At 39.5% G+C, this 24,875-nt stretch overlaps 1 protein-coding gene across 1 annotated transcript in view; it reads left to right on the forward strand.

The window, feature by feature from the left end:
- Positions 1 to 10,687: 10,687 nt before the first annotated feature.
- Positions 10,688 to 24,875, forward strand: part of LOC124606172 (tRNA dimethylallyltransferase-like) — a 521,420-nt gene continuing 507,232 nt past the window's right edge. The window contains exon 1 of the mRNA XM_047138138.1: positions 10,688 to 10,831. Within this exon, the coding sequence (XP_046994094.1) occupies positions 10,688 to 10,831 (144 nt within the window). The remainder of the gene's footprint in view (positions 10,832 to 24,875) is intronic.

The raw sequence follows: 24,875 nt of genomic DNA on the forward strand, positions 1-24,875 counted from the left end.
TAAAAACATAACAATACAGATAACATTTGTAGTAAAACAGGCTTTACAAAAGAATAGAAATAAACATATACATCAATGTTACAGGAATTATGACATAAGTACATACATAGATCAGAATAATTATTGAAACATCAACTTTACACATGAGCATTAAAACAAAACAATAAACAATGTCTAAACATCTTTACAAAGTAAATAACACATTATTAATGCCAATTGTATTTGAGGATAACAGTATTCCTCATCATAGTGAATGTAGCTTAATATTAAAAGAAAAAATTCTATGAAATTACACAGAGACAGGAAGAAAACAAATACACAAGGGTACACACACACATAGTGGGATAACACCAATAGGAAAGGACAGGGTTCGTTTTCAGTGTAACATTTGGTACTGCAGTCCAACCCAAAACTTCATATATCTTTCCTCTTATTTCATCCTTTGTTTCCACCAAAAAAATCCTATCCAAGCATGCTTTCTGTATTCTGTTCATATTTCTTTCAAAATAATTATTTCTGATTGTACAATACTCATTTGGGCCCAAATCCTTTTTATATAACTTCGCAATGCATTCTTTACCTATTCTCCATAGTCAGTTTCTCATATAGTCTACCCCCTCTTAAGCAAACTTAAATCTACTGAGCTCAGATGCTAAACTAAGGAACAAGGCAATGCAGCAGCACAAAACAATTAATATAAACAGCAATGAAAAAAATGGAAAATTGCAAAGCAAGCTACAGTATAAATTAGCAAAAGTCAAATTCAATAACACTATGCCTGGCAAACAGCAGCAACTTATACCTAAACATGACATAGCGCAAGCAGAAAAAATATTACAGTAAAAACAACAATGCAGATAAGGGAAATGTGTATTCACATCTTAATATCTATGTAATTAAAGTGGTGCACCACAACAACTGATTGTAAAAAGAAATATTACCATGTACTTGAAAAGAAAATTATGTGTTACTGTTACTAGATCCTTCTTATTGTTCTTTCCTTTCCAAGTGCTCCTTTTTTAAAGAATGTGGATCATAAAATAATTATTTAATAGATCTGTTGACAGAAAGTGTTCACATTAGCAAATGCATTTTATTTTATAAAAGCAATGCTGCAACACAGCTGGAAAACAGATGTCAAATGAAATAAGCAACTATGAAAAGCAAAGCATAAAAATATCATTCAGTAGTCATGTGACATTTCATAAGTTAGTAGCTCTCAACTCTCGTAGAAAGACGCTTGTCGTAATCAGGTGTGCAGATGTAAAAATATTTCTTGTCATTTTATTAGGCATTTCAGTAAATATCGTAAATTAAGAGCTAGTGTAATCATATGTTTTCAAGTTCGACCGTGTCGTTTTTGCGATGCTTTCTCTAAAGGGATGACAATGGCCAGGATAATGGCCTTCCCTTCCTTTTTTTCTTTCTTCCTGTGCTCTGAAAGGCACGCGCTAATGACTTTTTCTCCAGGCGTCTGACACAGCTGGGTGCCCGCGACGCATTACGTGCAGGTGGTCACTTAACTTTCGTACGGAAATATTTACGACAGCAATTTTCGCTAAAGTGACAGTCTCACATAAAAATACTTCACAGGTCAAGAATTAGCGTTGCAAATCTGTAGAAACAAAATCCTATGAATATAACAGTGTCCAAAAAATGTTCAGTGGCATTGTGATACATTCACACATGATTCACACATGTCATAACTCTTAAAGTACGATTCTTGGTTTCCAACATCCTTTTTCACAAGTCAAGAGGCCCTACCCACTATTCATTACTCCTTACCTCATTATACATATACATATTCGTCGACACTTCTTCAATATTTCATCGTGAGAAATACGTAGCATAATAAACATTCCTCAACAACATAATACACATCATCGTCGTAATAATATCATAAAACTTCAGTCAAATCTCAAAATCGTCGTAACTTCCTCCAATAATTTCTAAGCCTAAAAAGAATTCTCTGCTCATTTAAATAATGTCATCTACCTCAAACGTACTTTAAAAATCATGAATCCATACCAAATACATCATTCAAAGCTCTCATAGTATCACAATGGTTCCAAAAAAATATGAACAGTTTCACAAAGTACAGACAAAATACAGTTTCATAAGTGTGAAGTTATCCAGCTGTGTAATTACGTAAACATCTGTCACTGATATAGTAAAAACGTTTATCTGTCTCAGTTAAATGATCAGATAGCTGTGTAATTATGTGTTGGAGAAATATGGTACCGATGTGTAAAGTTGTATAAGCAAATACCATATTAGCTAGGGTTCCTTGTGGTTGCCACACACATGGTACACAAAGTAAGCGTGTACCCCCCTGAGGATAAATGTAATTATGCCCTCAGGTGTTACAAATTACAGCAATGGAATGAAATGTATCACGGAAAACTTTCTTTGTAATTAAAAAATCTTTAAAAATAAATGTTTCAAGTACAAAATTAATCACTCAAATACGTGTACTGTAGCGCTAAATGTGCGTCTTGTTGCAACATAATCTGTGTGGAAGTGTCGTAGTTATCGTCCTCTGAAAGCTAAGTTCTGCAGAAGCCAATGTACTTACCTCATGATAAACAAAAGTGAAATGCTTTGCGTAGAGATATCTTAGTTATTACGCTTATTGTTGTGATGATGAAAGTACTGTGCTGTAACGTATTGTTGTGCTATGGAAAAGGCTGTCTCCTTGTAGCTATACCACAAAAGTTACTAATAAAACATGTTTTGATTTCCAGAAGAATTCAGAAAACTGTGCAGATATAAAACAGATACACCGCAAAAGCAACATTGTAAATTGTCACTCATTAGTAGCGTCGTGATAAAAATCGTGTAGCTGTCACATAAACTAACCTCTGTGTCATCTGGTATCTCTCAGAAAGCACTTTAAATTCAGAATGTATTTTCAAATAAACCAAAATGTTGCATTAAAATCTCATTAGCAGTACTGGTAAATGTTCTAAGTATGTGAGCCTTATAGTCGTTACATAATCGTGCAACAAACAAGCAAGAATGTACACACACAATAACACTGTGACGTCTGTTTACTATAACAATGCATTCGTGATTTCTGTTTAAATAAGTTCTCTTTGTTCTTGATTGGATATTTAACTTCAAACATTGTTGCATGGTAACAGTTTCTAAAGCATACTAGTAACGTGAAGTGAAACGTTTTATGGCAAAGACAAAGTTAAAAGGCAGATTATCTGTCAATAAATGGTTTTACATGAGAAATGTGGTGTAAACCTTTACTCTTCATAGTACTCACAGTTTGGCTGGAATACAATTATCATGCAGTATACGTCGGTAAAGAATACTGGAATTTTTCTCAAGGTTAGCGTCTATGTTATTTTTCCCTGAGCCAGCGGCCGCACGCGGCTGCCTGCTGTGCGAGTCATTGTCTGTCTCTTTGTTGGCGCGCGTCGTTATTGGGATTAGGAGACCTAACTTCTACAGATTCGCCTTGCCGAGAGGGCCCTGCTCTGTTTGAATCCCGCCAGTTCTGATGCAGTTCAGGTCTATCGTTACGATCATATCGTCTGTCGTCATGTCGGTAGATGCCATAGTTTCTTTCTTGTCGGTCACGTGGTGGAGAATTTCTCCCTGAATCGAAACTGCGCGCTGGACCGTTGCGTCTAAAGTTATTCTGTCTCCCCTGATAATATTTATTTTGGTTCCCATATTGTCTGTTTCTCTGATTGTCTCTGTGATAGTCATTACCACGGAGAGGTGATCTTTCCCTGTAGTTATTACTACTCTGCCAACGGTTGTCATACGGGTGGTGTCTATTTTGGTCACGATTTGTGTTGTGAGAATAGCCTTGTCGTGTCCAGTTATTACTTCTTTCATCGCGGATTTGCGACGGATGTGACCTGTAATTGTTGTGTTCCTGGTTTCGCGTTCCGCAATTGTCAGTGTCAATTTCTAATTCTTGTAACAGTCCCTGAGAACCTTCAATGTCGTCTTTGCAACGTCCTGCTAAAATAATATGTCGTAAATGTTCAGGCAGTTTGATTAAGCAAATGCGGATGAGTTCTGAGGGGCTGTATGGGTTTGACAGGTATTGATTCTTGTGCAACATGTCTTCAAAATATTTCACAAGACTGGAAAATTCAGATTGTTCGAAGTGTTTCATCATTATGATGTTATGTTTTACACGGTCTTGTGTAGCTTGAGACCAATATGCTGAGAGGAAGGCATGGTAAAACTCTCCTTCACTGTGGCAATCGTGAATTACCGATCGCATTCTTACAGCTGGTTCATTCTCCAAGTAGCCACACATAAATTCTAATCTGTGTTCTAACGACCAGTTGGGAGGAAAACAATGAGAGAATTGATGGAGCCATGCTTGTGGATGAATGTCGTTGCCAGAATTCTTAAATGTTTTGAATTTACGTGTAGTAATGAACAGCTTATAGTCAAAATCATCATGTCGGCGAGTCGCATATCGGTCATTGTTAGGTCGTGTCGGCCGTTCCATCTCAAAATTCGGTGCACATTGCCAATTTCTTTCATAACTTCCGAAATGCCCTGTGTTATTATTTTGCGGCTTTTCCGTGTTTCTAAGTCCCTCTTCCCGTGTTGGAGCGCGAGTGTCTTCTGAAATACGTAATTCTTGTATTACCTGCGTCAGCTGATCTTGTACTTCCCGGATTTCTCTTTGGTGTTGCGTATCAATTTGATTCAGATTTTGTTTCAGTTTCCTAATTTGTGCGTTCTGTTCTGTGTCATTAAAGACTACCGGTTTTGCGTCATTCAGATTATCATCTACCTTCGCAGATAAATTATTTAGCTGATCCGAAAGTTCAACTACTTTCTCTGATAATGAACACATTTCCTCAGTGTGTTTTTCTGAACCAAGTTTCAGAGTGTCCATTTGTGTTGAAATCGAATCTACTGTGTCCTTTAAGTTATCCTGAGTTTTTGCTAGTTGCGTAACCGAATCGGTAGATGCAACTGAGTCAATTTTAGCTTGCAAGGTGTTGTGATTTTCATGAACAATAGTTTGCAGTTCTTTTATGGCTGCTTCGTGATTCTGTAATGCATTTTCATGACGCGAAAAAATAGGTTGAAAATGCTCACAAATTTGAGTTTTTACGTCATTACAGACTTTTTGACATTTCGATTCAATGTTATGTAACTCAGCAGTTAAATCCTCACGTGTTTGTTCGAGAGTTTGTTCCAATGAGTCTAACTTTTTGAGATTTTGTTCCACTGTGTCTAACTGTTGCTGTGTTTGTCTCTGGTGTTGTTCCATTGTGTCTAACTGTTGCTGTGTTTGTCTCTGGTGTTGTTCCATTGTGTCTAACTTTTCAAGCTTTTGCTGTGTTTGTCTCTGATTTTGTTCCATTTGTTGCATTAATTGCAATAATAATGTATTAGTGTCTGGAATCTGTTTCTCTACGCTTTTCGGCAGTGCATTTGCACCGGCAACATTCACATTTTGACAAGCAGAAAATGCGTCTTGACTTATTTGAGAAAACGGTGATAACCCAAAACCTGAATCTACAGTATTTGCGAAATTGTGTCCTGTCATTTCGGATTCCTGAGGCGAGCTGTTGCCGACCGATCGATCGATAATGCTTCCCTGTTCACTACCTGTTTCACTGTCTACACCATTGTTTGCAGCCCGCTCCATTTCCCTATTCACAATTACCAAATTACTACTTTGAACATCAGTTAATTCATTACTCTGCGGCGCTATCACACTGCCTTCGTCTTCACTGTCATTTCTCAATTTACTTTGGAGCCTAGTATTACGTTTTTCACACGCCATTATTGTCACAGTATTTCACACGACAACACAGAAAAACACAATTTGAAGATCAAAAATAAGAGAACACATTAACATAGCACTGAAAATAATATCTAGTTAATTGCAGCTGCGAAATACTTGGTGCAAATCTACATGCATGCCACAACTGTTTTACTGTACAACAATGAAAGACTGCAACTACAAAGGAAATTCTCTCTACAATTACGCGCTAGCAATAAACAAAATCTACACTAAATACACAAACTACAAGAAAAAATCAGAAGATTCCAGTGAGGTATCCTAGGCTAAGGGTCGACATATGAAACGTCCCCTTTGAACAATTTTACATGACTGTGCTAATACTGACACACAATATTTTTAGCGCAACGCAATCTGACTATCAAAGATCCCTGCAAAAGAATGGCCCTGACTAACATTAAACTATACCTTTCACAAATCACTTACCTCACAAAAATCTTCGCTGCTCAAGCTACTGCAATACAGCGAGCGCCACTACTGCCAGCTAAATAAAAGATTCAAACTACTAAAGGCACTAACTACTGATAGGGGTAGTTAGCAAATGAAAGATATTAATAGAGAGCAAACAATGTATTTACCTTAATATCATCACAAATCATAATATATATATATCAGTTCATGACAAACTGCAAACCTCCGCCATCTCTCTCCCCACATCCACCACTGCTGGCGGCTCACCTCCAACTGCGCAACGCTACGCGCTGTTCACAGCCAGCTGCCTAACACTACAATGGCGAGTATTACAACAATGCAAAGCAGCCACAGACTGCACACAGCACAGCCAGTGATTTTCATATTGAGCGCTACGTAACGTTGCCAATAAGAAAACATAAACAGCCTACTTACATAGAGAAAACATAAACAGCCTACTTACATAGAGAAAACATAAACAGCCTACTTACATAGAGAAAACATAAACAGCCTACTTACAATGGTTCTAAAATAAAAAGATTTTAAAATCATTTGTGGCTGGCTGTGTTATTTTGTTGTTGTTAGAACTAATATAATTCGCTGCAAAAAATGTACAGATAGTGTTAGTTACATCATTTAACTTATCCATTTTTTAAAATGAAAACAGTGTTCTGAAGAGCTTTTCATGTACAATAAAAAGTCTATTTTTATCGATTTGCAATTTTACAAAAAAAAAAAAAACGTGTTTCCGTTTGATTACAGTTTCAGTTTTTGTTCCTTTATAGTGTAGGAAAATAAATGAAAGGTTGGTTCAAATGGCTCTGACCACTGTGCGACTTAACTTCTGAGGTCATCAGTCGCCTAGAACTTAGAACGACTTAAACCTAACTAACTTAAGGACATCACACACATCCATGCCCGAGGCGGGATTCGAACCTGCGACCGTAGCGGTCGCTCGGCTCCAGACTGCAGCGCCCAGAACCGCACGGCCACTCTGGCCGGCTAAATGAAAGGCAACGAGGTCTCACAAGTTTTTATGTTGAAGAAGACGCAATTATAATGTACCGGAGAGCAATGCTTTTGTGTAATACTTTGTTTTCACTGTGTGTTATTTGTGTTAAAACGTTTAACAGATTGATTTTAAAATCTGAATTGTGCCATGTATAATGTTTCCTGTTATCAAAGAACAAAAAATTAACTGGCAGTTTGCAGCTTCCAAACAATAACAATTAATTATTCCTAATTATTTAAGCATAGGCTCATTGTATTTTTGTAATAATTTCTTAAGTTCTGGTAGTTTGGATTTAGAAGTAATGTGACGTCTTGCCGCATGAAGATAACTAAAGTGTTAAAGACTCAAAATTACACCTGCTTGGGATATTCCACTTGTTGATGCTTTCTGATATAAAAAAATGGCGAAGTTGGGGTGGGGAGAGAGCGGGGTGAGATTTAAATAAAAAGAAACAGGGAATGTGTGATCGACAGCTGACGGGGATGGTGGCTGGATGATTGCGGGGGAGGGGGGTTGGGCTTGTGGGAGGTTAAAGTTGAGGTTTACCCTAGTAACGCCATTGACGAGACGTTAAATTTAATCTTAATTCTTTCCTTGTCGGATTTACGAAGAAGAGACTATCGACCAAAAATATCCGAACACGTTCCAAAAGTTTTTTGAAATTTGTTAAGAAATGTGTCGTATGCTATGTAAACAGCCATTTCTACGCATGCTGATTCGTATAAGAGTACCACATCACTAGTGTATAACAGGCCAGAGGAAAAATAGAAGACTGCCAAGTTTTTCTACTGTTTTACGAAGTATGTAAGAAAAACAAAAGTAGAGACATTACCCACGATGTAAGAGGGGCAATCATAATACATGACATGTTGTGGCAAGTGCCGTCTTGTATCACAATGTTTTGGTAACTAAACTGATAGATAAGGCAACAGCGTAAGTAACGCCACCAAGTGAAAATATTATTCAATGATCGGCGAATGTACGAGGTCTGTTCAAAAAATTCCGGAACATTCGTAATTTCGCGCCAATGGTGTGCTGGAGCGGAATGCGATTGGCATACCTGCACACGCCTGTGTTTAATGTGTAACTGTCGGAAGATTTATTGTTGTATGTATGTAACAGTTATTGTTCAGCGTTGTACTGAGTAGAACGTTGCGTCGCACAGTTCGCGTATTTCGAGATGGCACAATTGAGGAGTAACGCATCTGCATTAAATTTTAGGTGAAACCCAAGAAAACCTTTACAGAGACACACCAAATGATGCAGAAAGTCTACAGTGATGAAGGCTTAAGCCATACTTGTTGTTACGAATGGTTCACACGGTTTAAAAATGGCCAGACGGAAGTTAAACATGATCATCGTTCAGGACGCCCTTCCTCGTCTACCGACGACGCTCATGTCGGGAACGTCAACGAAATTCTGGGTGCCAATCGAAGACTGACTGTCCGAGAGAATGCAGAAGAATGTAACATTTCTGTTGGATAATGTCATCAAATCCTGACTCAGCATCTTGGAATGCATCATGTTGCTGTCAAGTTCATCCCACGGCTCATGAATCAAGACCAAAAAGACCTTCGCTTCGCAGTCTGTGAAGAGCTTTTTGATTGCACAAAGGAGAACGAGATGTTTCTTAAGAGAATCATAACTGGTGATGAGACGTGGGTCTACGGTTATGATGTTGAGACCAAGGTTCACAATGAATCTAGAAAAGTTCTCTAAGACAAAAAAAATAGTTTTCTTTGACTTTGAAGGCTTAGTTCATCTTGAATTCGTGTCACAAGGGACAAAAGGAAACAGCCTGAAATGTGGCGATAGCTCCTGCATCACGATAACACACCTGTACATTCGCCCCTGTTGGTGCGCGACTGTTATACAAAATATGAAATCACTACAGGCTGCCTCATCCTCCGTACTCTTCAGACCTGGCTCCTACGGATATTTTTAATTTCCAGAGTTGGAAACCCTGTTGAAAGGACGAAGATTTGTTATGGTAGACGATGTACAAGAGAATTCGCAGACAACAGCTTAGCGCGATCCAGCAAGAGGCGTGCAAAGACCGCTTCCGAAAGTGGAAACGGCGTTGGGAGCGGTGTATGAATTGTGGAGAAGAGTATTTCGAAGCAGATCATACACAATAAGTAAAAGGTACTCGTACAAAAATGTTGTGGACAAAGTTCGGGAATTTTTTTAACAGACCTCGCGCTTCTGTGATACAGGTGGTTTGCTTCTAGTGATATATGATTCCTCAGGCTAGACACCGCAAAAGCGACCTCACGGAGGGTGCTGCTCAGATGGGTCGATTCGTACCCGAACCTAAGTAAACATTCAAGATTCATTATTCTACGCTGTCAACTACGCAGTGGAGACAGCACGTGAATGATGTTATACCAGCAGGGTGCACAGACTGCTTCGGAATGGCAGCCAACGCCGACTGAATTTTTCGAAACAGGTGCTTAATGTTGCACTAGAATATACCTCAGGAGTTACCAATCGTGTGTACAAGAGGACCCTGACGCCTTCAGTTTATTTTGAGGCGTTGGGGTCTAAACATCGACTACAGTGCATAGGTAGGGTCACAGCACTGGGAATAGTATTATCTTACTCGGTCTTTGATGATAGTGAACTGTAAACGGAGAAGACACGTCACTGATTTGATCGGCTAACTATCTTGCAAATATCGGTAATAACCAATAATACTTTCGTCGGAAAATACAGCCTGATGATCAGAAATGAGAGGCAAAAAAAAAAAAAAAAAATAAATAAAAAATAAAATAATAATCTATTCAAAATTTCGCATTTCAGACTGTGACGATATTTATTGTATGTACAAATTAGTAACAAGTGAATGGAAAATTTATGCGTAAAATATGAAAAATTTTTGTAACACTGTTCGGCCGATGGACAACACAGTCGGATAATGACGGGTAGCCTTTGTCAAATGATTTTAAAATTAGAACATTACGGTAGGTGTATTATTAAGCCGTAACTCAGCAGTTATACATGCCGTTTAGCTGGAACAACTTGCTTTTTTACCAACAGTTGAAGCTGACCCGCTCTCTACATCTGTCACCACTTTCCTTTACTCTCTCGTTTTTGATACCATCCCACTCCTACCGCTTTGGGTTCGCTTATGGAACCTCTACACAAATGGGAAATAAATAAATCGCAGTTTAAATCGGCGATCGCTACTACTGAAAAGACAGAATTCCTATTTTCGAGACCTTCGCCAATGTATACTTGATAAATTGTTGAAATACTGTGTCTTTGCGCAAAATATTGCTTAAACTGCATCGTGTGACAGCCTATCTTTCCATTCTTTGAATGGTAACGCCCGCTCAGATGCGCTCGTAGCCCGCGATCGCTGGTGAGCCGCGCAAGTCAGCTGTTTCCCGCTCCGACCTCGAAATTTCTCATACTTCTCAGGCACTGCGCGCCATATTTCTCATACCAGTAGTGAATCGAACATGGCGGATTGTGGTGTTAGTGAAATGATATTTCGTGTGCCTGTTGTTGTTGTTATGGGTGCCACAGGAGCTGGAAAATCGAAATTAGCCATCGACATTGCGAAGAAATTCGGGGGAGAGGTTATAAGCGCCGATTCAATGCAGGTAAGATGTTATATCGGGAGATACAGCAGTTTGAATCTGCCCGTCCTCGACCACGAGGCGATGTGCTTTGTTTAAAGTTGCTCATACAGCTAAAAAAATTAGAATTTCTGTACAGTTTTAAGCTTGTGTATTGTACACTGAAACGTATTTATCGTTAAACAGTCAATGACCGAGAAATTTAACGTGGTTCTTTTGTTATGGCGTTGCATTTTTCTAGTGTGTGTTAACGCACTTCCTGCCTTCATTAGTTTATTACTCACAGGAAAAAGAGTTAAAACAGTTGTGAATGGATGTTATTGCATTTTACTGGGATGTGATTGGTGCCAAAGCATTCATTTCGTACAGAATTAATGAATTTCTGTATTTCTTTGGTCCGGCTAAACTGGTGTAGTGCACCAACCATTAGTAGTTAGATTTGACGTAATGAATTGTACTTACTACACGCAGCGCGTTCTGATAATCACTCGGAAGGTTCCTTTCTTAACGAGTCCTTGCAGGGAATGTTCATATTAGAAGTAAAAGTTTTTAGGCGGTTTCATTATGGCGACGTGATCCATGTCCATCTATGCGCAAGAAGCTTTCAAAGTTCTTCGTAATCTTTATTACAGTAATGTTGCTTTAAATGAAAGTCATTGTAAGACTCACGAAGGGGGTGTACTGAGTTATTGTCGTTATTTAGCACGCCTACAAGAAAACTACAGTAATTGTCTACTTTCTTTTCATATTTGTAATTTCACAGGAGAAATATCTGTATCATGTCACCTAACGTACCAGCATTTGTAGATTTTATGTCCAAAATCTATTAAGGTACCAGCATTTGTGGAGTCTATATACATCTATTGAAATTTCTAGAAGAAACAGTTGTAGGATCGTGTTCGGATTTTGTTTTTAAGTTCTTAACTTATTACTTTGTTGGCCACGAGAAATCAGATAAAATGAGGTAGTTGTTACGCGAGGTGAATTACTGGTACCGTAGTTTCGTAGTTTGACCTTGTTTCATTTTTGCTCTTTAGTCTTAGTTTTGTTGGGGGCAGCATTTGTTTATTTCGCCATAGCAGAGTAATCGATTCTTGCATCTTGTTTGATCATTTGTGATATTTTAAACCCGACTAGTTGCCAATGATCCAGTGATTTTGATTGAAGGTGATGGTTGCAGAAAATCTGGTGACTGCACTGTGCCTGTGGCCCTGTATCATCGAATGATTTCAATTACTGCTGAGTCACTGCCCGCTGTTTTTTACTGTTAATTACACATCTTTTTCAGTGCTACACATTCGTCACATTTCTTAATCACTCATCCCCTATTTGCTCCCCCTCCCCAGCTCTATTCATTCTCCTCCTGATGGAATATGTTTCTCAACATAGAGTGCATTGCTGTTGTTTAAGTGTCCTCTACGCTATTCTCTTGATTGGCAGGCATTTTCAGGTTTGTTATCAGCGATTTCCTGCGCACGATGTAGTATTTTGTCCACTCAGAGCACTATAGTTCTTGCTCGTACTGTGACTGTATTGCCGCTCCATTATAAACTCGCAGCATTATGTAGTTACATATTTATTTATTCTTCGTGCTACATGCTGAATCACTGCAACTTCGTTGTTTGTATCACCTGCCTCGAGATTACTGGGTGTTTGTGTTGTCCTCATCATTTCGTCATCATTCATGTAAGTGGCGAGATTGGACTGAGCAAAGGTTGGGAATTTGGACGTGCGCTGATCATCGTTGTTTGTAGTTATTCAACATTTGAACTACTATAGCTTGACATCAAAGAAATTTGTTTGGTTAATATAATTTCTCTACTCACCATGCAACTCACGGAAATAACATAAGTTCGTTCATTATATTAATATAATAATTAATGTTCGAAGTTTGGTGAGGAAGAAATGGTCAGGTTAAGTAATGCTCCACTATGATTTAGGCTAATTTTTGACGTTCATAGTGATGGTATCGTGCAACAAACTTATTTGCAGCGCCTGACAAGGTGATGTGTTGTGATTTCTAGATGGCGTTCTAGGTGAATGTCCACTGAATTAACCCTTCCATTGTTAAATCGCACACACAAGTACGCACGGTGCCCATGGCATCTGTGCATTTCATATTTTCATCTTTGTTATGCAAACCGACATGTAACACTTGGCAGAGGTTACTTAATATTGCAACGGAACGTTCCGAGTGGCTATTCACAACTATCTAATCGTGGACTGTATTTGGTGGGAATGGGAGTTTGCTGGGAATCCTTGACCTAGTCATTAAATTTGTGCTTTATCATCTTTAAGTTCACTGTGCGCTGATCCCATACAAACCGTATTACCCAGAAGTTTTGTCAGCGATGTCTTGTGTAGGCGAGCCATGGTTTCCCAGTGTCCTATGAAGCTCCCATATCGTGACATTTATTTATTCACGATGTCACAGACCCCTGTACAGCTGTTTGTGACTTCATATTTACACACATAAAGTAGCTGTTTCAAGCTGTAGGTCGTATAGTAAATTTTTCCGTTTAGTGGAGTATAGAGTTTAAAGTTTTTTCATGTGTACACTGCTGTAACGAAGTAAAAATTATCAGCGTGTGTGTGGTCTCCATTTCAACATAACAAAATTACACAGTGGAACATCGTATAATTTTCTTGTCATCGCTGTGGGGAAACGAGACTTAAGGGTTTGTTTCATTTAGCCAGGATTTTCCATCCAGGGGCTTAGGTAAATTCCGCTTATTAAGCATTTGTTGACTGTCTCAATTGGTATGTAACACTGTCGGCTTCGAGACTGGTAGAGATTATAAATACCTGCTGCGTTGTTGATGTATTGTAGATGCTAGTTGACAGCAATTAATCTTAAGGCACTGAGTACTATTGTCAGACTGGAAATAGCCGGCAGTGCGTAGCCAGAATAAGCAAGTCTTATTGTGCCTCATGTGATGGGTGAGATTTTGTGTAGTCTCAGAAACAAGTCAGAGACGTTACTGGCACCACGATGTATTATTTGACATTGCACAAAGCAAGCGACGTTAAAATTTGTTGTACGTTGCCATCTGCTGTACATTTATGTAGATTTCAGAGAGGCGGTGCAGTAACATGTATTACTTACAATGGCTATTAAGCGGTTGTAAAACGTTTTAAGCAAACGATCAAGGGATAAAATGTACGTTCAGCATCGATAATGTATGAAACTTTTATCTATTGTAAACGTGGACCACATCAGCTGATGAAAAAAGGTTTTCAGACATGACTGCAACCAGTCGCATTTTTTAATGGCAGTTTTATTTTTCTTTAAACCGTTAATGGACAAATTAGAATTGTACCATCACAAAAGGCGACTGGTTGCCGTTATTTCTGAAAGACATCGATAATATGTTTGAATTGCGGCTTAAACTTTATAAACGGTTTTGTTGCCGTACCAATGAACAAGCATGCAATGGTTCAAGTTAGGCTGTTTGCGCCGATCTGTCGAATCGTCTGTAATCCTCACGGATAAGATCACAATTATCCCACTGTCTCAGAATGTTAGCCGAGGCTGTATTCGATAAACATCAACTGTTTTGTATTTTCGTCGGGCCAAGCTTGGTCAAATTTTCGAACAACTAGCGTTTAGGTCTTGTATTGTGCTCTAGATCACATCTGCTGGATATCAGGATTACTTCGGCGAGATCACCGACCGATTTCCTATCCAGCTATTGCTCGCCGGAACCATTATTTCGTCTATGGTTTAGGAGACAATGAGAAGGGAAGTCTCGAAAACGTTGCTGTCTGTGTTTTCACTAAGAGATCAATATGCATCAGTGTGACACTGTATTGCTGCCATTGTTGCCACAAATGTAACTGCCCGTATCTGAACTACTCCGATCTCGTCCCAAATCGATTTAAAGATGCGCCATGTTCGGGTAAGATGGGTTGTCGCACGAAATATAACTTTTTAGCTGTTCACAAGACGGTGTGCGCGCATTTTGACCTCCATTATGGCTTTCAGTGTGATTAGAAGTGTGTATCAAGTCGCTGGTAATGACCACCGTCTGTGTCAGTTATCATGAGGTTTGTATTATTGACAGACAGTCCAAGTTTCCCCCTTTCTCACCTAATTCTATCCATTAGTTCCTTCGTTTACACTTGTGACTCATCGCACAGTGTGGGGTCATCAGCAAATCTTAAGTTATTGATTCTTCGCCCTCCAATACAGATCCCACCAGTCCAACCATGAAGACTCTCTCTTGTAACATATTCTCCACATAAGTTAAATAGAACCGAGTTTAAGTCCTTTACATCTTTTAAAAGGGCTTGAAATAGTTTCATCTAATCTGATTATAGCCGCACTATCAGCGTAGAGATATCTGATAAGGGTAATAAGATCGTTAGGAACGCTCATTTTTGCTAGTACGTTCCTCAGTTATTTCAATCGAATACAATCGATAGCCTTGATATAGTCCAAGAAACAAAGTACAAATGGAGTATTAAATTCCCTACATTTTTCAGTTAGCTCTCTGACATTTAGAATCTGCTCTCTTGTTCCTTTATTATACACAAACTCAGCTTGCTCTGGTCGTATTTTTATCCAAGTAGGTTCTCAGGCTTCCATCTATGACAATTAGAAGAATCTTGCTGGCATGTGAAGTTAATGAAATGTCCTGCAGTTTTCGCAACGCTGTGCGTTCCCTTTCTCATGGGACGGAATCATTGCCGACATGGTCCAGTCTTTTATCCGTGTTCCTTTATTTCATATTCTGTTACATACTTCATACATGATTTTCAAACAGAGATCTCCAGATGCTTTGATCATTTCCTCAGTAATCAGGCCAGGTGCAGGTGGTTCGGACTTCTTCTTTTAATATATTATGTTCCTTCTCTGGTGGATTGTTTGCATGAGCAAGCTTTCCATTTTTATTCATATTCAATTTGTTGCAGATTGTTCTCCGCCGATCAGCAGCTAATTCTATGTTGGTTAGAGGTGTGCAATCTTCGTCTTGATAACCCATGTTCTTTATTTCATTGAACATGCACCTAGTCTCAGTCTCTCACATGTTTCAGTGATGTAATTATTTTTGTCCCTTCGACAATTTCTCTTTATTAACGCTGATAACATACGGTACTTTTGAGTTCCCTGTAATCCTCTCATTTTCAATACTTTCCGCCCTCATTGATTTGCATGGTTTTGTTAGTAAGCCAGTGTTTCTGCTATCTTTGACTACTTTATTAGCTGTTTTAACTAATTTCTCCTTCGGCAAATACCATTTCTCTGAAGATTTCATGTTATCGGTCGAAAGTGTCTCTTGGAATCGAGTCATAAAAATTTTAATTCCAGCCTTTTGCTCTAATCTTCTTGCTTTTGGAGATGCCCCTTTACATTTAGAAGTTTCATGGTCAGCTCAGACATAGAAACTCATGCTTAGAACCACAATCGACATCAGAAAAAGCTTCATTGTTTTTAACTGACGATCTTCACATTAAGCCGATCGATGAATAGTCTATCTGAATGCAATATATTCCACCCAATGAGGTCCTGGTGTAAAGTCTCCGTGAGTGATATTGGAAGCAGGTGTTGCTTACAACAAACTTACTTTCCTCACAGAACTAATCAGTCTATGTCCACGATCATTTCTTTTGCCTAAACCATGACAGCCAAGTACTTCATTTGACGAGCCCCACTTCGCTATCAGAGAATTAAAATCTCCTTGCACTATGGTAATTTCATTTTTTGGGATTGTCTGCAGGCTCTTGGAAAGTTGTTGTGGTCTTAAGTCCGGAGACTGGTTTGATGCAGCTCTCCATGCTACTCTATCCTGTGCAAGCTTCTTCATCTCCCAGTACTTACCGCAACCCATATCCTTCTGAATCTGCTTAGTGTATTCATCTCTTGGTCTCCCTCTATGATTTTTACCCTCCACGCTGCCCTCCAATGCTAAATTTGTGATCCCTTGATACCTCAGAACATGTCCTACTAACCGGTCCCTTCTTTTTGTCATGTTGTGCCACAAACTCCTCTTCTCTCCAATTCTATTCAATACTTCATCATTAGTTATGTGATGTACCCATCTAATCTTCAGCATTCTTCTGTAGCATCACATTTCGAAAGCTTCTATTCTCTTTTTGCCCAAACTATTTATCGTCCATGTTTCACTTCCATACATGGCTACACTCCATACAAATACTTTCAGAAACGACTTCCTGACACTTAAATCTATACTCGATGTTAACAAATTTCTCTTCTTCAGAAACGCTTTCCTTGCCATTGCCAGTCTACATTTTATATCTTCTCTTCTTCGACCATCATCACTTATTTTGCTCCCCAAATAGTAAAACTCCTTTACTACTTTAAGTGTGTCATTTCTTAATCTAATTCCCTCAACATCACCCGACTTAATTCGACTAAATTCCATTATCCTCGTTTTGCTTTTGTTGATGTTCAACTTATATCATCCTTTCAAGACACTGTCCATTCTGTTCAACTGCTCTTCCAAGTCCTTTGCTGTCTCTGATAGAATTACAATGTCATCGGCGAACCTCAAAGTTTTTATTTCTTCTCCATGGATTTTGATACCTACTCCGAATTTTTCTCTTGTTTCCTTTACTGCTTGCTCAATATACAGATTGAATAACATCGGGGAGGGGCTACAACCCTGTCTCACTCCCTTCCCAACCACTGCTTCCCTTCCATGCCCCTCGACTCTTATAACTGCCATCTGGTTTCTGTACAGATTGTAAATAGCCTTTCGCTCCCTGTTTTTTACCCCTGCCACCTTTAGAATTTGAAAGAGAGTATTCCAGTCAACATTGTCAAAAGCTTTCTCTAAGTCTACAAATGCTAGAAACGTAAGTTTGCCTTTCCTTAATCTTTCTTCTAAGATGAGTCATAAGGTCAGTATTGCCTCACGTGTTCCAATATTTCTGCGGAATCCAAACTGATCTTCCCCGAGGTCGGCTTCTACTAGTTTTTCCATTCGTCTGTAAAGAATTCGCGTTAGTATTTTGCAGCTATGACTTATTAAACTGATAGTTCGGTAATTTTCACATCTGTTATCACCTGCTTTCTTTGGGATTGGAATTATTATATTCTTCTTGAAGTCTTAGGGTATTTCGCCTGTCTCATTCATCTTGCTCACCAGATGGTAGAGTTTTGTCAGGACTGGCTCTCCCAAGGCCATCAGTAGTTCTAATGGAATGTCTACTTCCGGGGCCTTGTTTCGACTCAGGTCTTTCAGTGCTCTGTCAAACTCTTCACGCAGTATCGTATCTCCCATATCATCTTCATCTACATCCTCTTCCATTTCCATAATATTGTCCTCAAGTACATCGCCCTTGTATAGACCCTCTATACAGGGTGTTACAAAAAGGTACGGCCAAAATTTCAGGAAACATTCCTCACACACAAATAAATAAAAGATGTTATGTGGACTTGTGTCCGGAAACGCTTAATTCCCATTTTAGAGCTCATTTTAGTTTGTTCTTCCACCTACGCTCAATGGAGCACGTTATCATGATTTCATACGGGATACTCTACCTGTGCTGCTAGAACAAGTGCCTTTACAAGTACGACACAACATGTGGTTCATGCACGATGGAGCTCCTGCACATTTTAGTCGAAGTGTTCGTACGCTTCTCAACAACAGATTCGGTGACCGATGGATTAGTAGAGGCGAACCAATTCCATGGCCTCCACGCTCTCCTGACCTCAACCCTCTTGACTTTCATTTATGGAGGCATTTGAAAGCTCTTGTCTACGCAACCCCGGTACCAAATGTAGAGACTCTTCGTGTTCGTATTGTGGACGGCTGTGATACAACACGCCATTCTCCAGGGCTGCATCAGCGCATCAGGGATTCCATGCGACGGAGGGTGGATGCATGTATCCTCGCTAACGGAGGACATTTTGAACACTTCCTGTAACAAAGTGTTTGAAGTCACGCTGGTACGTTCTGTTGCTGTGTGTTTCCATTCCATGATTAATGTGATTTGAAGAGAAGTAATAAAATGAGCTCTAACATGGAATGTAAGCGTTTCCGGACACATGTCCACATAACATATTTTCTGTCTTTGTGTGTGAGGAATGTTTCCTGAAAGTTTGGCCGTACCTTTTTGTAACACCCTGTATACTCCTTCCACCTTTCTGCTTTCCCTTCCTTGCTTAGAACTGGGTTTCCATCTGAGCTCTTGATATTCATACAAGTGGTTCTCTTTTCTCCAAAGGTCTCTTTAATTTTCCTGTAGGCAGTATCTGTCTTACCCCTAATGAAATAAGCCTCTACATCCTTACATTTATCCTCTAGCCATCCCTGCTTAGCCATTTTGCACTTCCTGTTGATCTCACTTTTGAGACGTCTGTATTCCTTTTTGCCTGCTTCGTTTACTGCATTTTTATATTTTCCCCTTTCGTCAATTAAGTTCAATATTTCTTCTGTTACCCAAGTAGTTCTACTAGCCCTCATCTTTTTACGTACTAGGTCCTCTGCTGCCTTCACTACTTCATCCCTCAGAGCTACCCATTCTTCTTCTATTGTACATCTTTCCCCCATTCCTGTCAATTGTTCCCTTACGCTCTCCCTGAAACTCTGTACAACCTCTGGTTCTTTCAGTTTATCCAGGTCCCATCTCCTTAAATTCCCAACTTTTTGCAGTTTCTTCAGTTTTAATCTGCAGTTCATAACCAATAGATTGTGGTCAGAGTCCACATATGTCCCTGGAAATGTCTCACAATTTAAAACCTGGTTCCTAAATCTCTGTCTTACCATTATATAATCTATCTGATACCTTCTAGTATCCCCAGGATACTTTCATGTATACAACCTTCTTTCATGATTCTTGAACCAAGTGTTAGCTATGATTAAGTTGTGCTCTGTGCAAAACTCTACCAGGCGGCTTCCTCCTTCATTTCTTAGCCCCAATCCATATTCACCTACTATGTTTCCTTCTCTCCCTTTTCCTACTCTCGAGTTCCAGTCTCCCATGATTATTAAATTTTCGTCTCCCTTCACTACCTGAATAATTTCTTTTACCTCGTCATACATTTCATCTATTTTTTCATCATCTGCAGAGCTAGTTGGCATATAAACTTGTACTACTGTAGTAGGCATGGGCTTTGTGTCTATCTTGGCCACAATAATGCGTTCACTATGTTGTTTGTAGTAGCTTACCAGCACTCCTATTTTTTATTCATTATTAAACCTACTCCTGCATTACCCCTATTTGATTTTGTGTTTATAACCCCGTCTTCACCTGACCAAAAGTCTTGTTCTTCCTGCCACCGAACTTCACTAATTCCCACTATATCTAACTTTAACCTATCCATTTCCCTTTTTAAATTTTCTAATCTACCTGCTCGGTTAAGGGATCTGACATTCCACGCTCCGATCCGTAGAACGCCCGTTTTCTTTCTCCTGATAACGACGTCCTCTTGAGTAGTCCCCGCCCGGAGATCCGAATGGGAAACTATTTTACCTCCGGAGTATTTTACCCAAGAGGGCGCCATCATCATTTATCCATACAGTAAACCTGCATGCCCTCGGGAAAAATTACGGCTGTAGTTTCCCCTTGCTTTCAGCCGTTCGCAGTACCAGCACAGCAAGGCCGTTTTGGTTAATGTTGCAAGGCCAGGTCAGTCAATCATCCAGACTGTAGCCCCTGCAACTAGTGAAAAGGCTGCTGCCCCTCTACAGGAACCATACGTTTGTCTGGCCTCTCAACAGATACCCCTCCGTTGTGGTTGCACCTACGGTACGGCCATCTGTATCCCTGAGGCACGCAAGCCTCCCCACCAACGGCAAGGTCCATGGTTCATGGGGAAGGTCTTGGAAAGAGACTCATAAAATTCTTCTAACTATTCATCAACTGTTGCAGTTGGTGTTTAAACCTGTTTATATTTAGCTTGCAAGGTGTAGTGTTGAATTACTCTAGTATTACTCGGTCACTGACAGGCTTTTACTCAATCACTGCAGCATTCCATCCGTTGTGTACTAACAAGGCAACACCATTGATGGAGTTATCTGATTTACGAGAAAAACATACTGTATTGCCGTTAGCTATTTTGAAGTGCCTAGTCCCTTTACAGTGAGTCTGCCAATGCTAATATCCCTTTTCGCTGGTATTCTATTTCCACAGTCTGTAACTCTACAATTTGGCGTAATCCATGTACATTCCAAGTCGCAATCTTGTGTGTATTTCTTTGGATGTTTATAGTTTTGTTTGTGGCTAGTCTCCCCCTACCCCTTTCCCCTCATCCCCTCCGGAGATTTGACTGGATGACTTTATGGTATATATCCGGCCTGTCAACAGAAGGAAAATCCGTGATGGGTTTTCTTCGGAGCAAAACACTGGGATGGTTTCCCATTGCCTTTTCCTCTGGGTTAGAGTTATATAGGACAATATGGAGGACTAGATAGAAGTGGTTAGGATCGGTGGTAAGGTCATTTCTCATCCTGCATAAGGAGGTAGGACAAACAAAGAGCTCGCGTAGGCAGGGTCACTAAATCCCTCAGATAGGACTATACGTCACTGCGATTGTGAAGGACTTCCAATCCGCTGCCTATGTAACGGCGAACAACCTATATAACAGCGAAGTGTGTAAAGAGTGAATTCATGTTGCTATTCAGTTCATAGTTAGCTGCAATCATGTTAAGGGGGTAGGACGTCAAACGGGCCAACTTGGAGCAGGAGAGGCACCGCAGGACATTTCAGTTTCCACTGTCTCTACTTTTACAAATAAATTCATAAAACTTTGTCAGCACGACCAGGAAGGATTCAGAATTTACACTCATAACAGTGGAAGTTCTAAAACATAACGAAGTAATTTTATTTACGTGTGAAATTTCATCATTTTTTTCACTTGCTAATGGCAGCATTTGTTGCTATAGGTACACATTTCTTCATAACTAAGAGAGATTCTTCGATGAATTTTGTACAACATACAAACCGTACGTAAAGGTGTATGAAACTCCAGAATTTTCCAAATCTATTAAAAACTGTGGTAAAAATTGAGGTAATTAATTATAAAATTTGTGTTTTTTTGTAAACATGAAGTTTAAAATATAACAGTTCATTCGTTTTTTCATAAATTAAGTAAATTCTAGAGTTTCATACACCTGTGGGTATGGTACGTATGCTGTGCAAAATTCATCGCAGAAAATCTCTAACTTAGCTATAGCAACAAATGCAGCCATTAGTAAGTGAAAAAATGATGAAATTTCGCACGTAAAAAATTTTTGTTATGTTTTCGAACATCCACCGCAATGAGTTTGAATCCTGAATCCTACCTGATGATGCTGACAAAGTTTTATGAATTTATTTGTGAAAGTGTAGACACTGGAAATTATGATGTCCTGAAATGCCTCTGCTTCTCCAAGTCGGCCCTGTTGTCGTCATACCCCCCTTAAACTTGCGTATCCACCGTGATCGCCAACGGTTTTAGCTATCTGCTCGAGATTATGTTCGTGTGAACATCGAATGAATGTGCCATATTTTAAAGTTAAAAAACTGGGGGTCCAGACAATTTCGTTTTATCTGTTACTGAAAATCGTTTTTACAGATGATACTGCCGTAGTAATGAACATAGAATACATTCCTCATGTTGTACAGTACAGTCAACAACTACTTTACATTTTTAGCACTGAGTTTATCCCGCCAATCCATCCCCCGTACATTTAACACAAAATATTCTCCATACTGCTGCGTTATAGTACTGTACCGCTTTCAACAATTCAGTGCAATCATCCCTTCTACACATTTATTGGTACCATTGAGGCAACATTTTTCCCCGCGAAAGTCGCATGTTTCGTTCTGTACTAGGTAGTAGTCGACCACAAAGTTATTGCACCTGGGAGAGAGGTCTCTTCGGTCGGCTTATCGTGATATTTCAGAAGGACGCGTTGAACCGCTTGACAGGATCTGCTCAACTTCTTTGAAATCATTCAGAGTGCGATGCGTTTTCTTCAGTCAACACTGTACTTGCTTATTTTAACGTCACCACCTGTTTCGGATAACGACCAGGGAGGCAAAGTGCTATAATACTGTGATCGGGCTGTAGTATGTTGTTCTTGTCTGCAGTTCGAAGACTGATTTGATAGAGCTCAGCATGCTATTGTATTCTGTGCAAGCCTGTTCGTCTCCCAGTAACAACTACTTCTGAATTTGCTTGCTGTATTCGTATCTTCGTCTCCCTCTACAATCCCCCCCCCCCACACACACACACTTACTCCGGTTCAATACTAAATTGATGATCGCTTGATATCCCAGAATGTGTCCTATCAACGAATCCCGTCTTTTAGTATGTTGGGCACAAACTTCCAGTCTCCCCGATTCTGTTCAGTACCGCCTCGTTAGTTAGGCGATCTACCCATCTAATCTTCAGCATTCTTCTGTAGCACCACATTTCGAAAGCGTCTGTTCTCTTCTTGTCTAAACCTGTTATCGTCCATGTTTAACTTCCATATAAAGCTACACAATCTGCACAAGTGTCTTCGTTACGCATGTATATCATATGTTCAGAAATTTTCCTTCCTCGCAAACGCTTCTCTTGCCATTGCCAGCTTACATTTTATATTCTCTCTACTTGGACCATCATGAATTATTTTGCTGCCCAAATAATGAAACTCATCTACTACCTTGGCCAGCCGGGGTGGCCGAGAGGTTCTAGGCGCTAGAGTCTCGAACCGCGCGACCGCTACGGTCGCAGGTTCGAATCCTGCCTCGGGCATGTATGTGTGTGTTGTCCTTAGGTTAGTTAGGTTTAAGTAGTTCTAGGGGACTGATGACCTCGGAAGTTATGTCCCGTAGTGCTCAGAGGCATTTGAGCCATCTACTACTTCAGGTGCCTCGTTTCCTAATCTAATTCCCTCACCATCATCTGATTTAATTCGGCTGCATTCCAATTATCTTTGTTTTGCTTTTGATGATGCTCATCATACATACTCCTTTCAAGTCACTGTCCATTTGGTTCAACTGCTCTTCCAAGACCTTTGCTGTATTTGACAGAATTATGTCACCGGCAAACCTCAAACTTTCGTTTCTTCTCCCTGACCTTTAATTCCTACTCCCATTTTTTTTTTTTTTGGTTTCCTTTACTGCTTGATCAGTTGTAAATAGCCTTACGCTCCCTGTATTCTTCCCCTGCTACCTTCAGAATTGCCCGAAGAGAGTATTCCAGGCAACATTATCGAAAGCTTTTTTGTAAGTCCACGAATGTTGTAATCGTGGGCTTGCCTTTCCTTTACCAATCTTCTAAATGAATTCTTTCGGTCCGTATTGCCTCGCGTGTTCCTATATTTCTCCAGAATCCCAAATGATCTTTCCCAATCTCGGCTTGAGCTAGTTCTTCCATTCTTGTGTTAGTCATCAGTAACAACACCTCTATAAAAAAGTTTTTTCCACTGCTTGCCACTATGGTTCTTTTTCTGAAGTTAACCACTGAAATACAAACATATCACAGTATTGTGTCATCCACTTTTAGAAACGACAAATATATAATATATAACGTGCGCAAAAAAACTGATGGTTTTACAAAAAAATGCCAAAACTGTGTGGCGGACAGGGGAGGGTCTCAACAACCATGGTAAAAACGAGTAATATGGTAACACAAGGCAATTGCGGCTTAAATTTTACTGCACTATATCGCGGAAAACTACAGAATTCGTCTTCGTCTTTATTAGGTAAAGCTCTGTGGGAGTAGAGGTAGAGCTACTTGACTGTCAGATGTAAAAATTTCAGCGAATAAGTGGGAACTACAAAACTTATATCTTAATGTCTGGATAACATTAGCAACTCAACCTGACATTTGATCTCGCCCTTTAGAAATACATAAATTTCAGAATCCTGTATTGACGTAAAATACTATACGGCTAGGCTGCTCACCTCGAATATTTCTGTGACCGTTTAAGAAAAGGTAATTCTAATCATATTTCAAATCAAGTGTGAGTAAGTCCTCTGTAAACTCCCCGTATTAATTGCAGAGACATCGCTATTAACTTCTCTTTTTCAGATGGATGACCTCAAGGTCATCTCACCGTCCCACAGAGTTGCAGTTGTGATTATATCAAATATTGATAGAAATTTTTAAAAAATGTTGCACACCTCA

The sequence above is a fragment of the Schistocerca americana genome, chromosome 3 (assembly GCF_021461395.2).
Source record: "Schistocerca americana isolate TAMUIC-IGC-003095 chromosome 3, iqSchAmer2.1, whole genome shotgun sequence".
In the NCBI taxonomy this organism is placed as follows: Eukaryota; Metazoa; Arthropoda; class Insecta; order Orthoptera; family Acrididae; genus Schistocerca; species Schistocerca americana.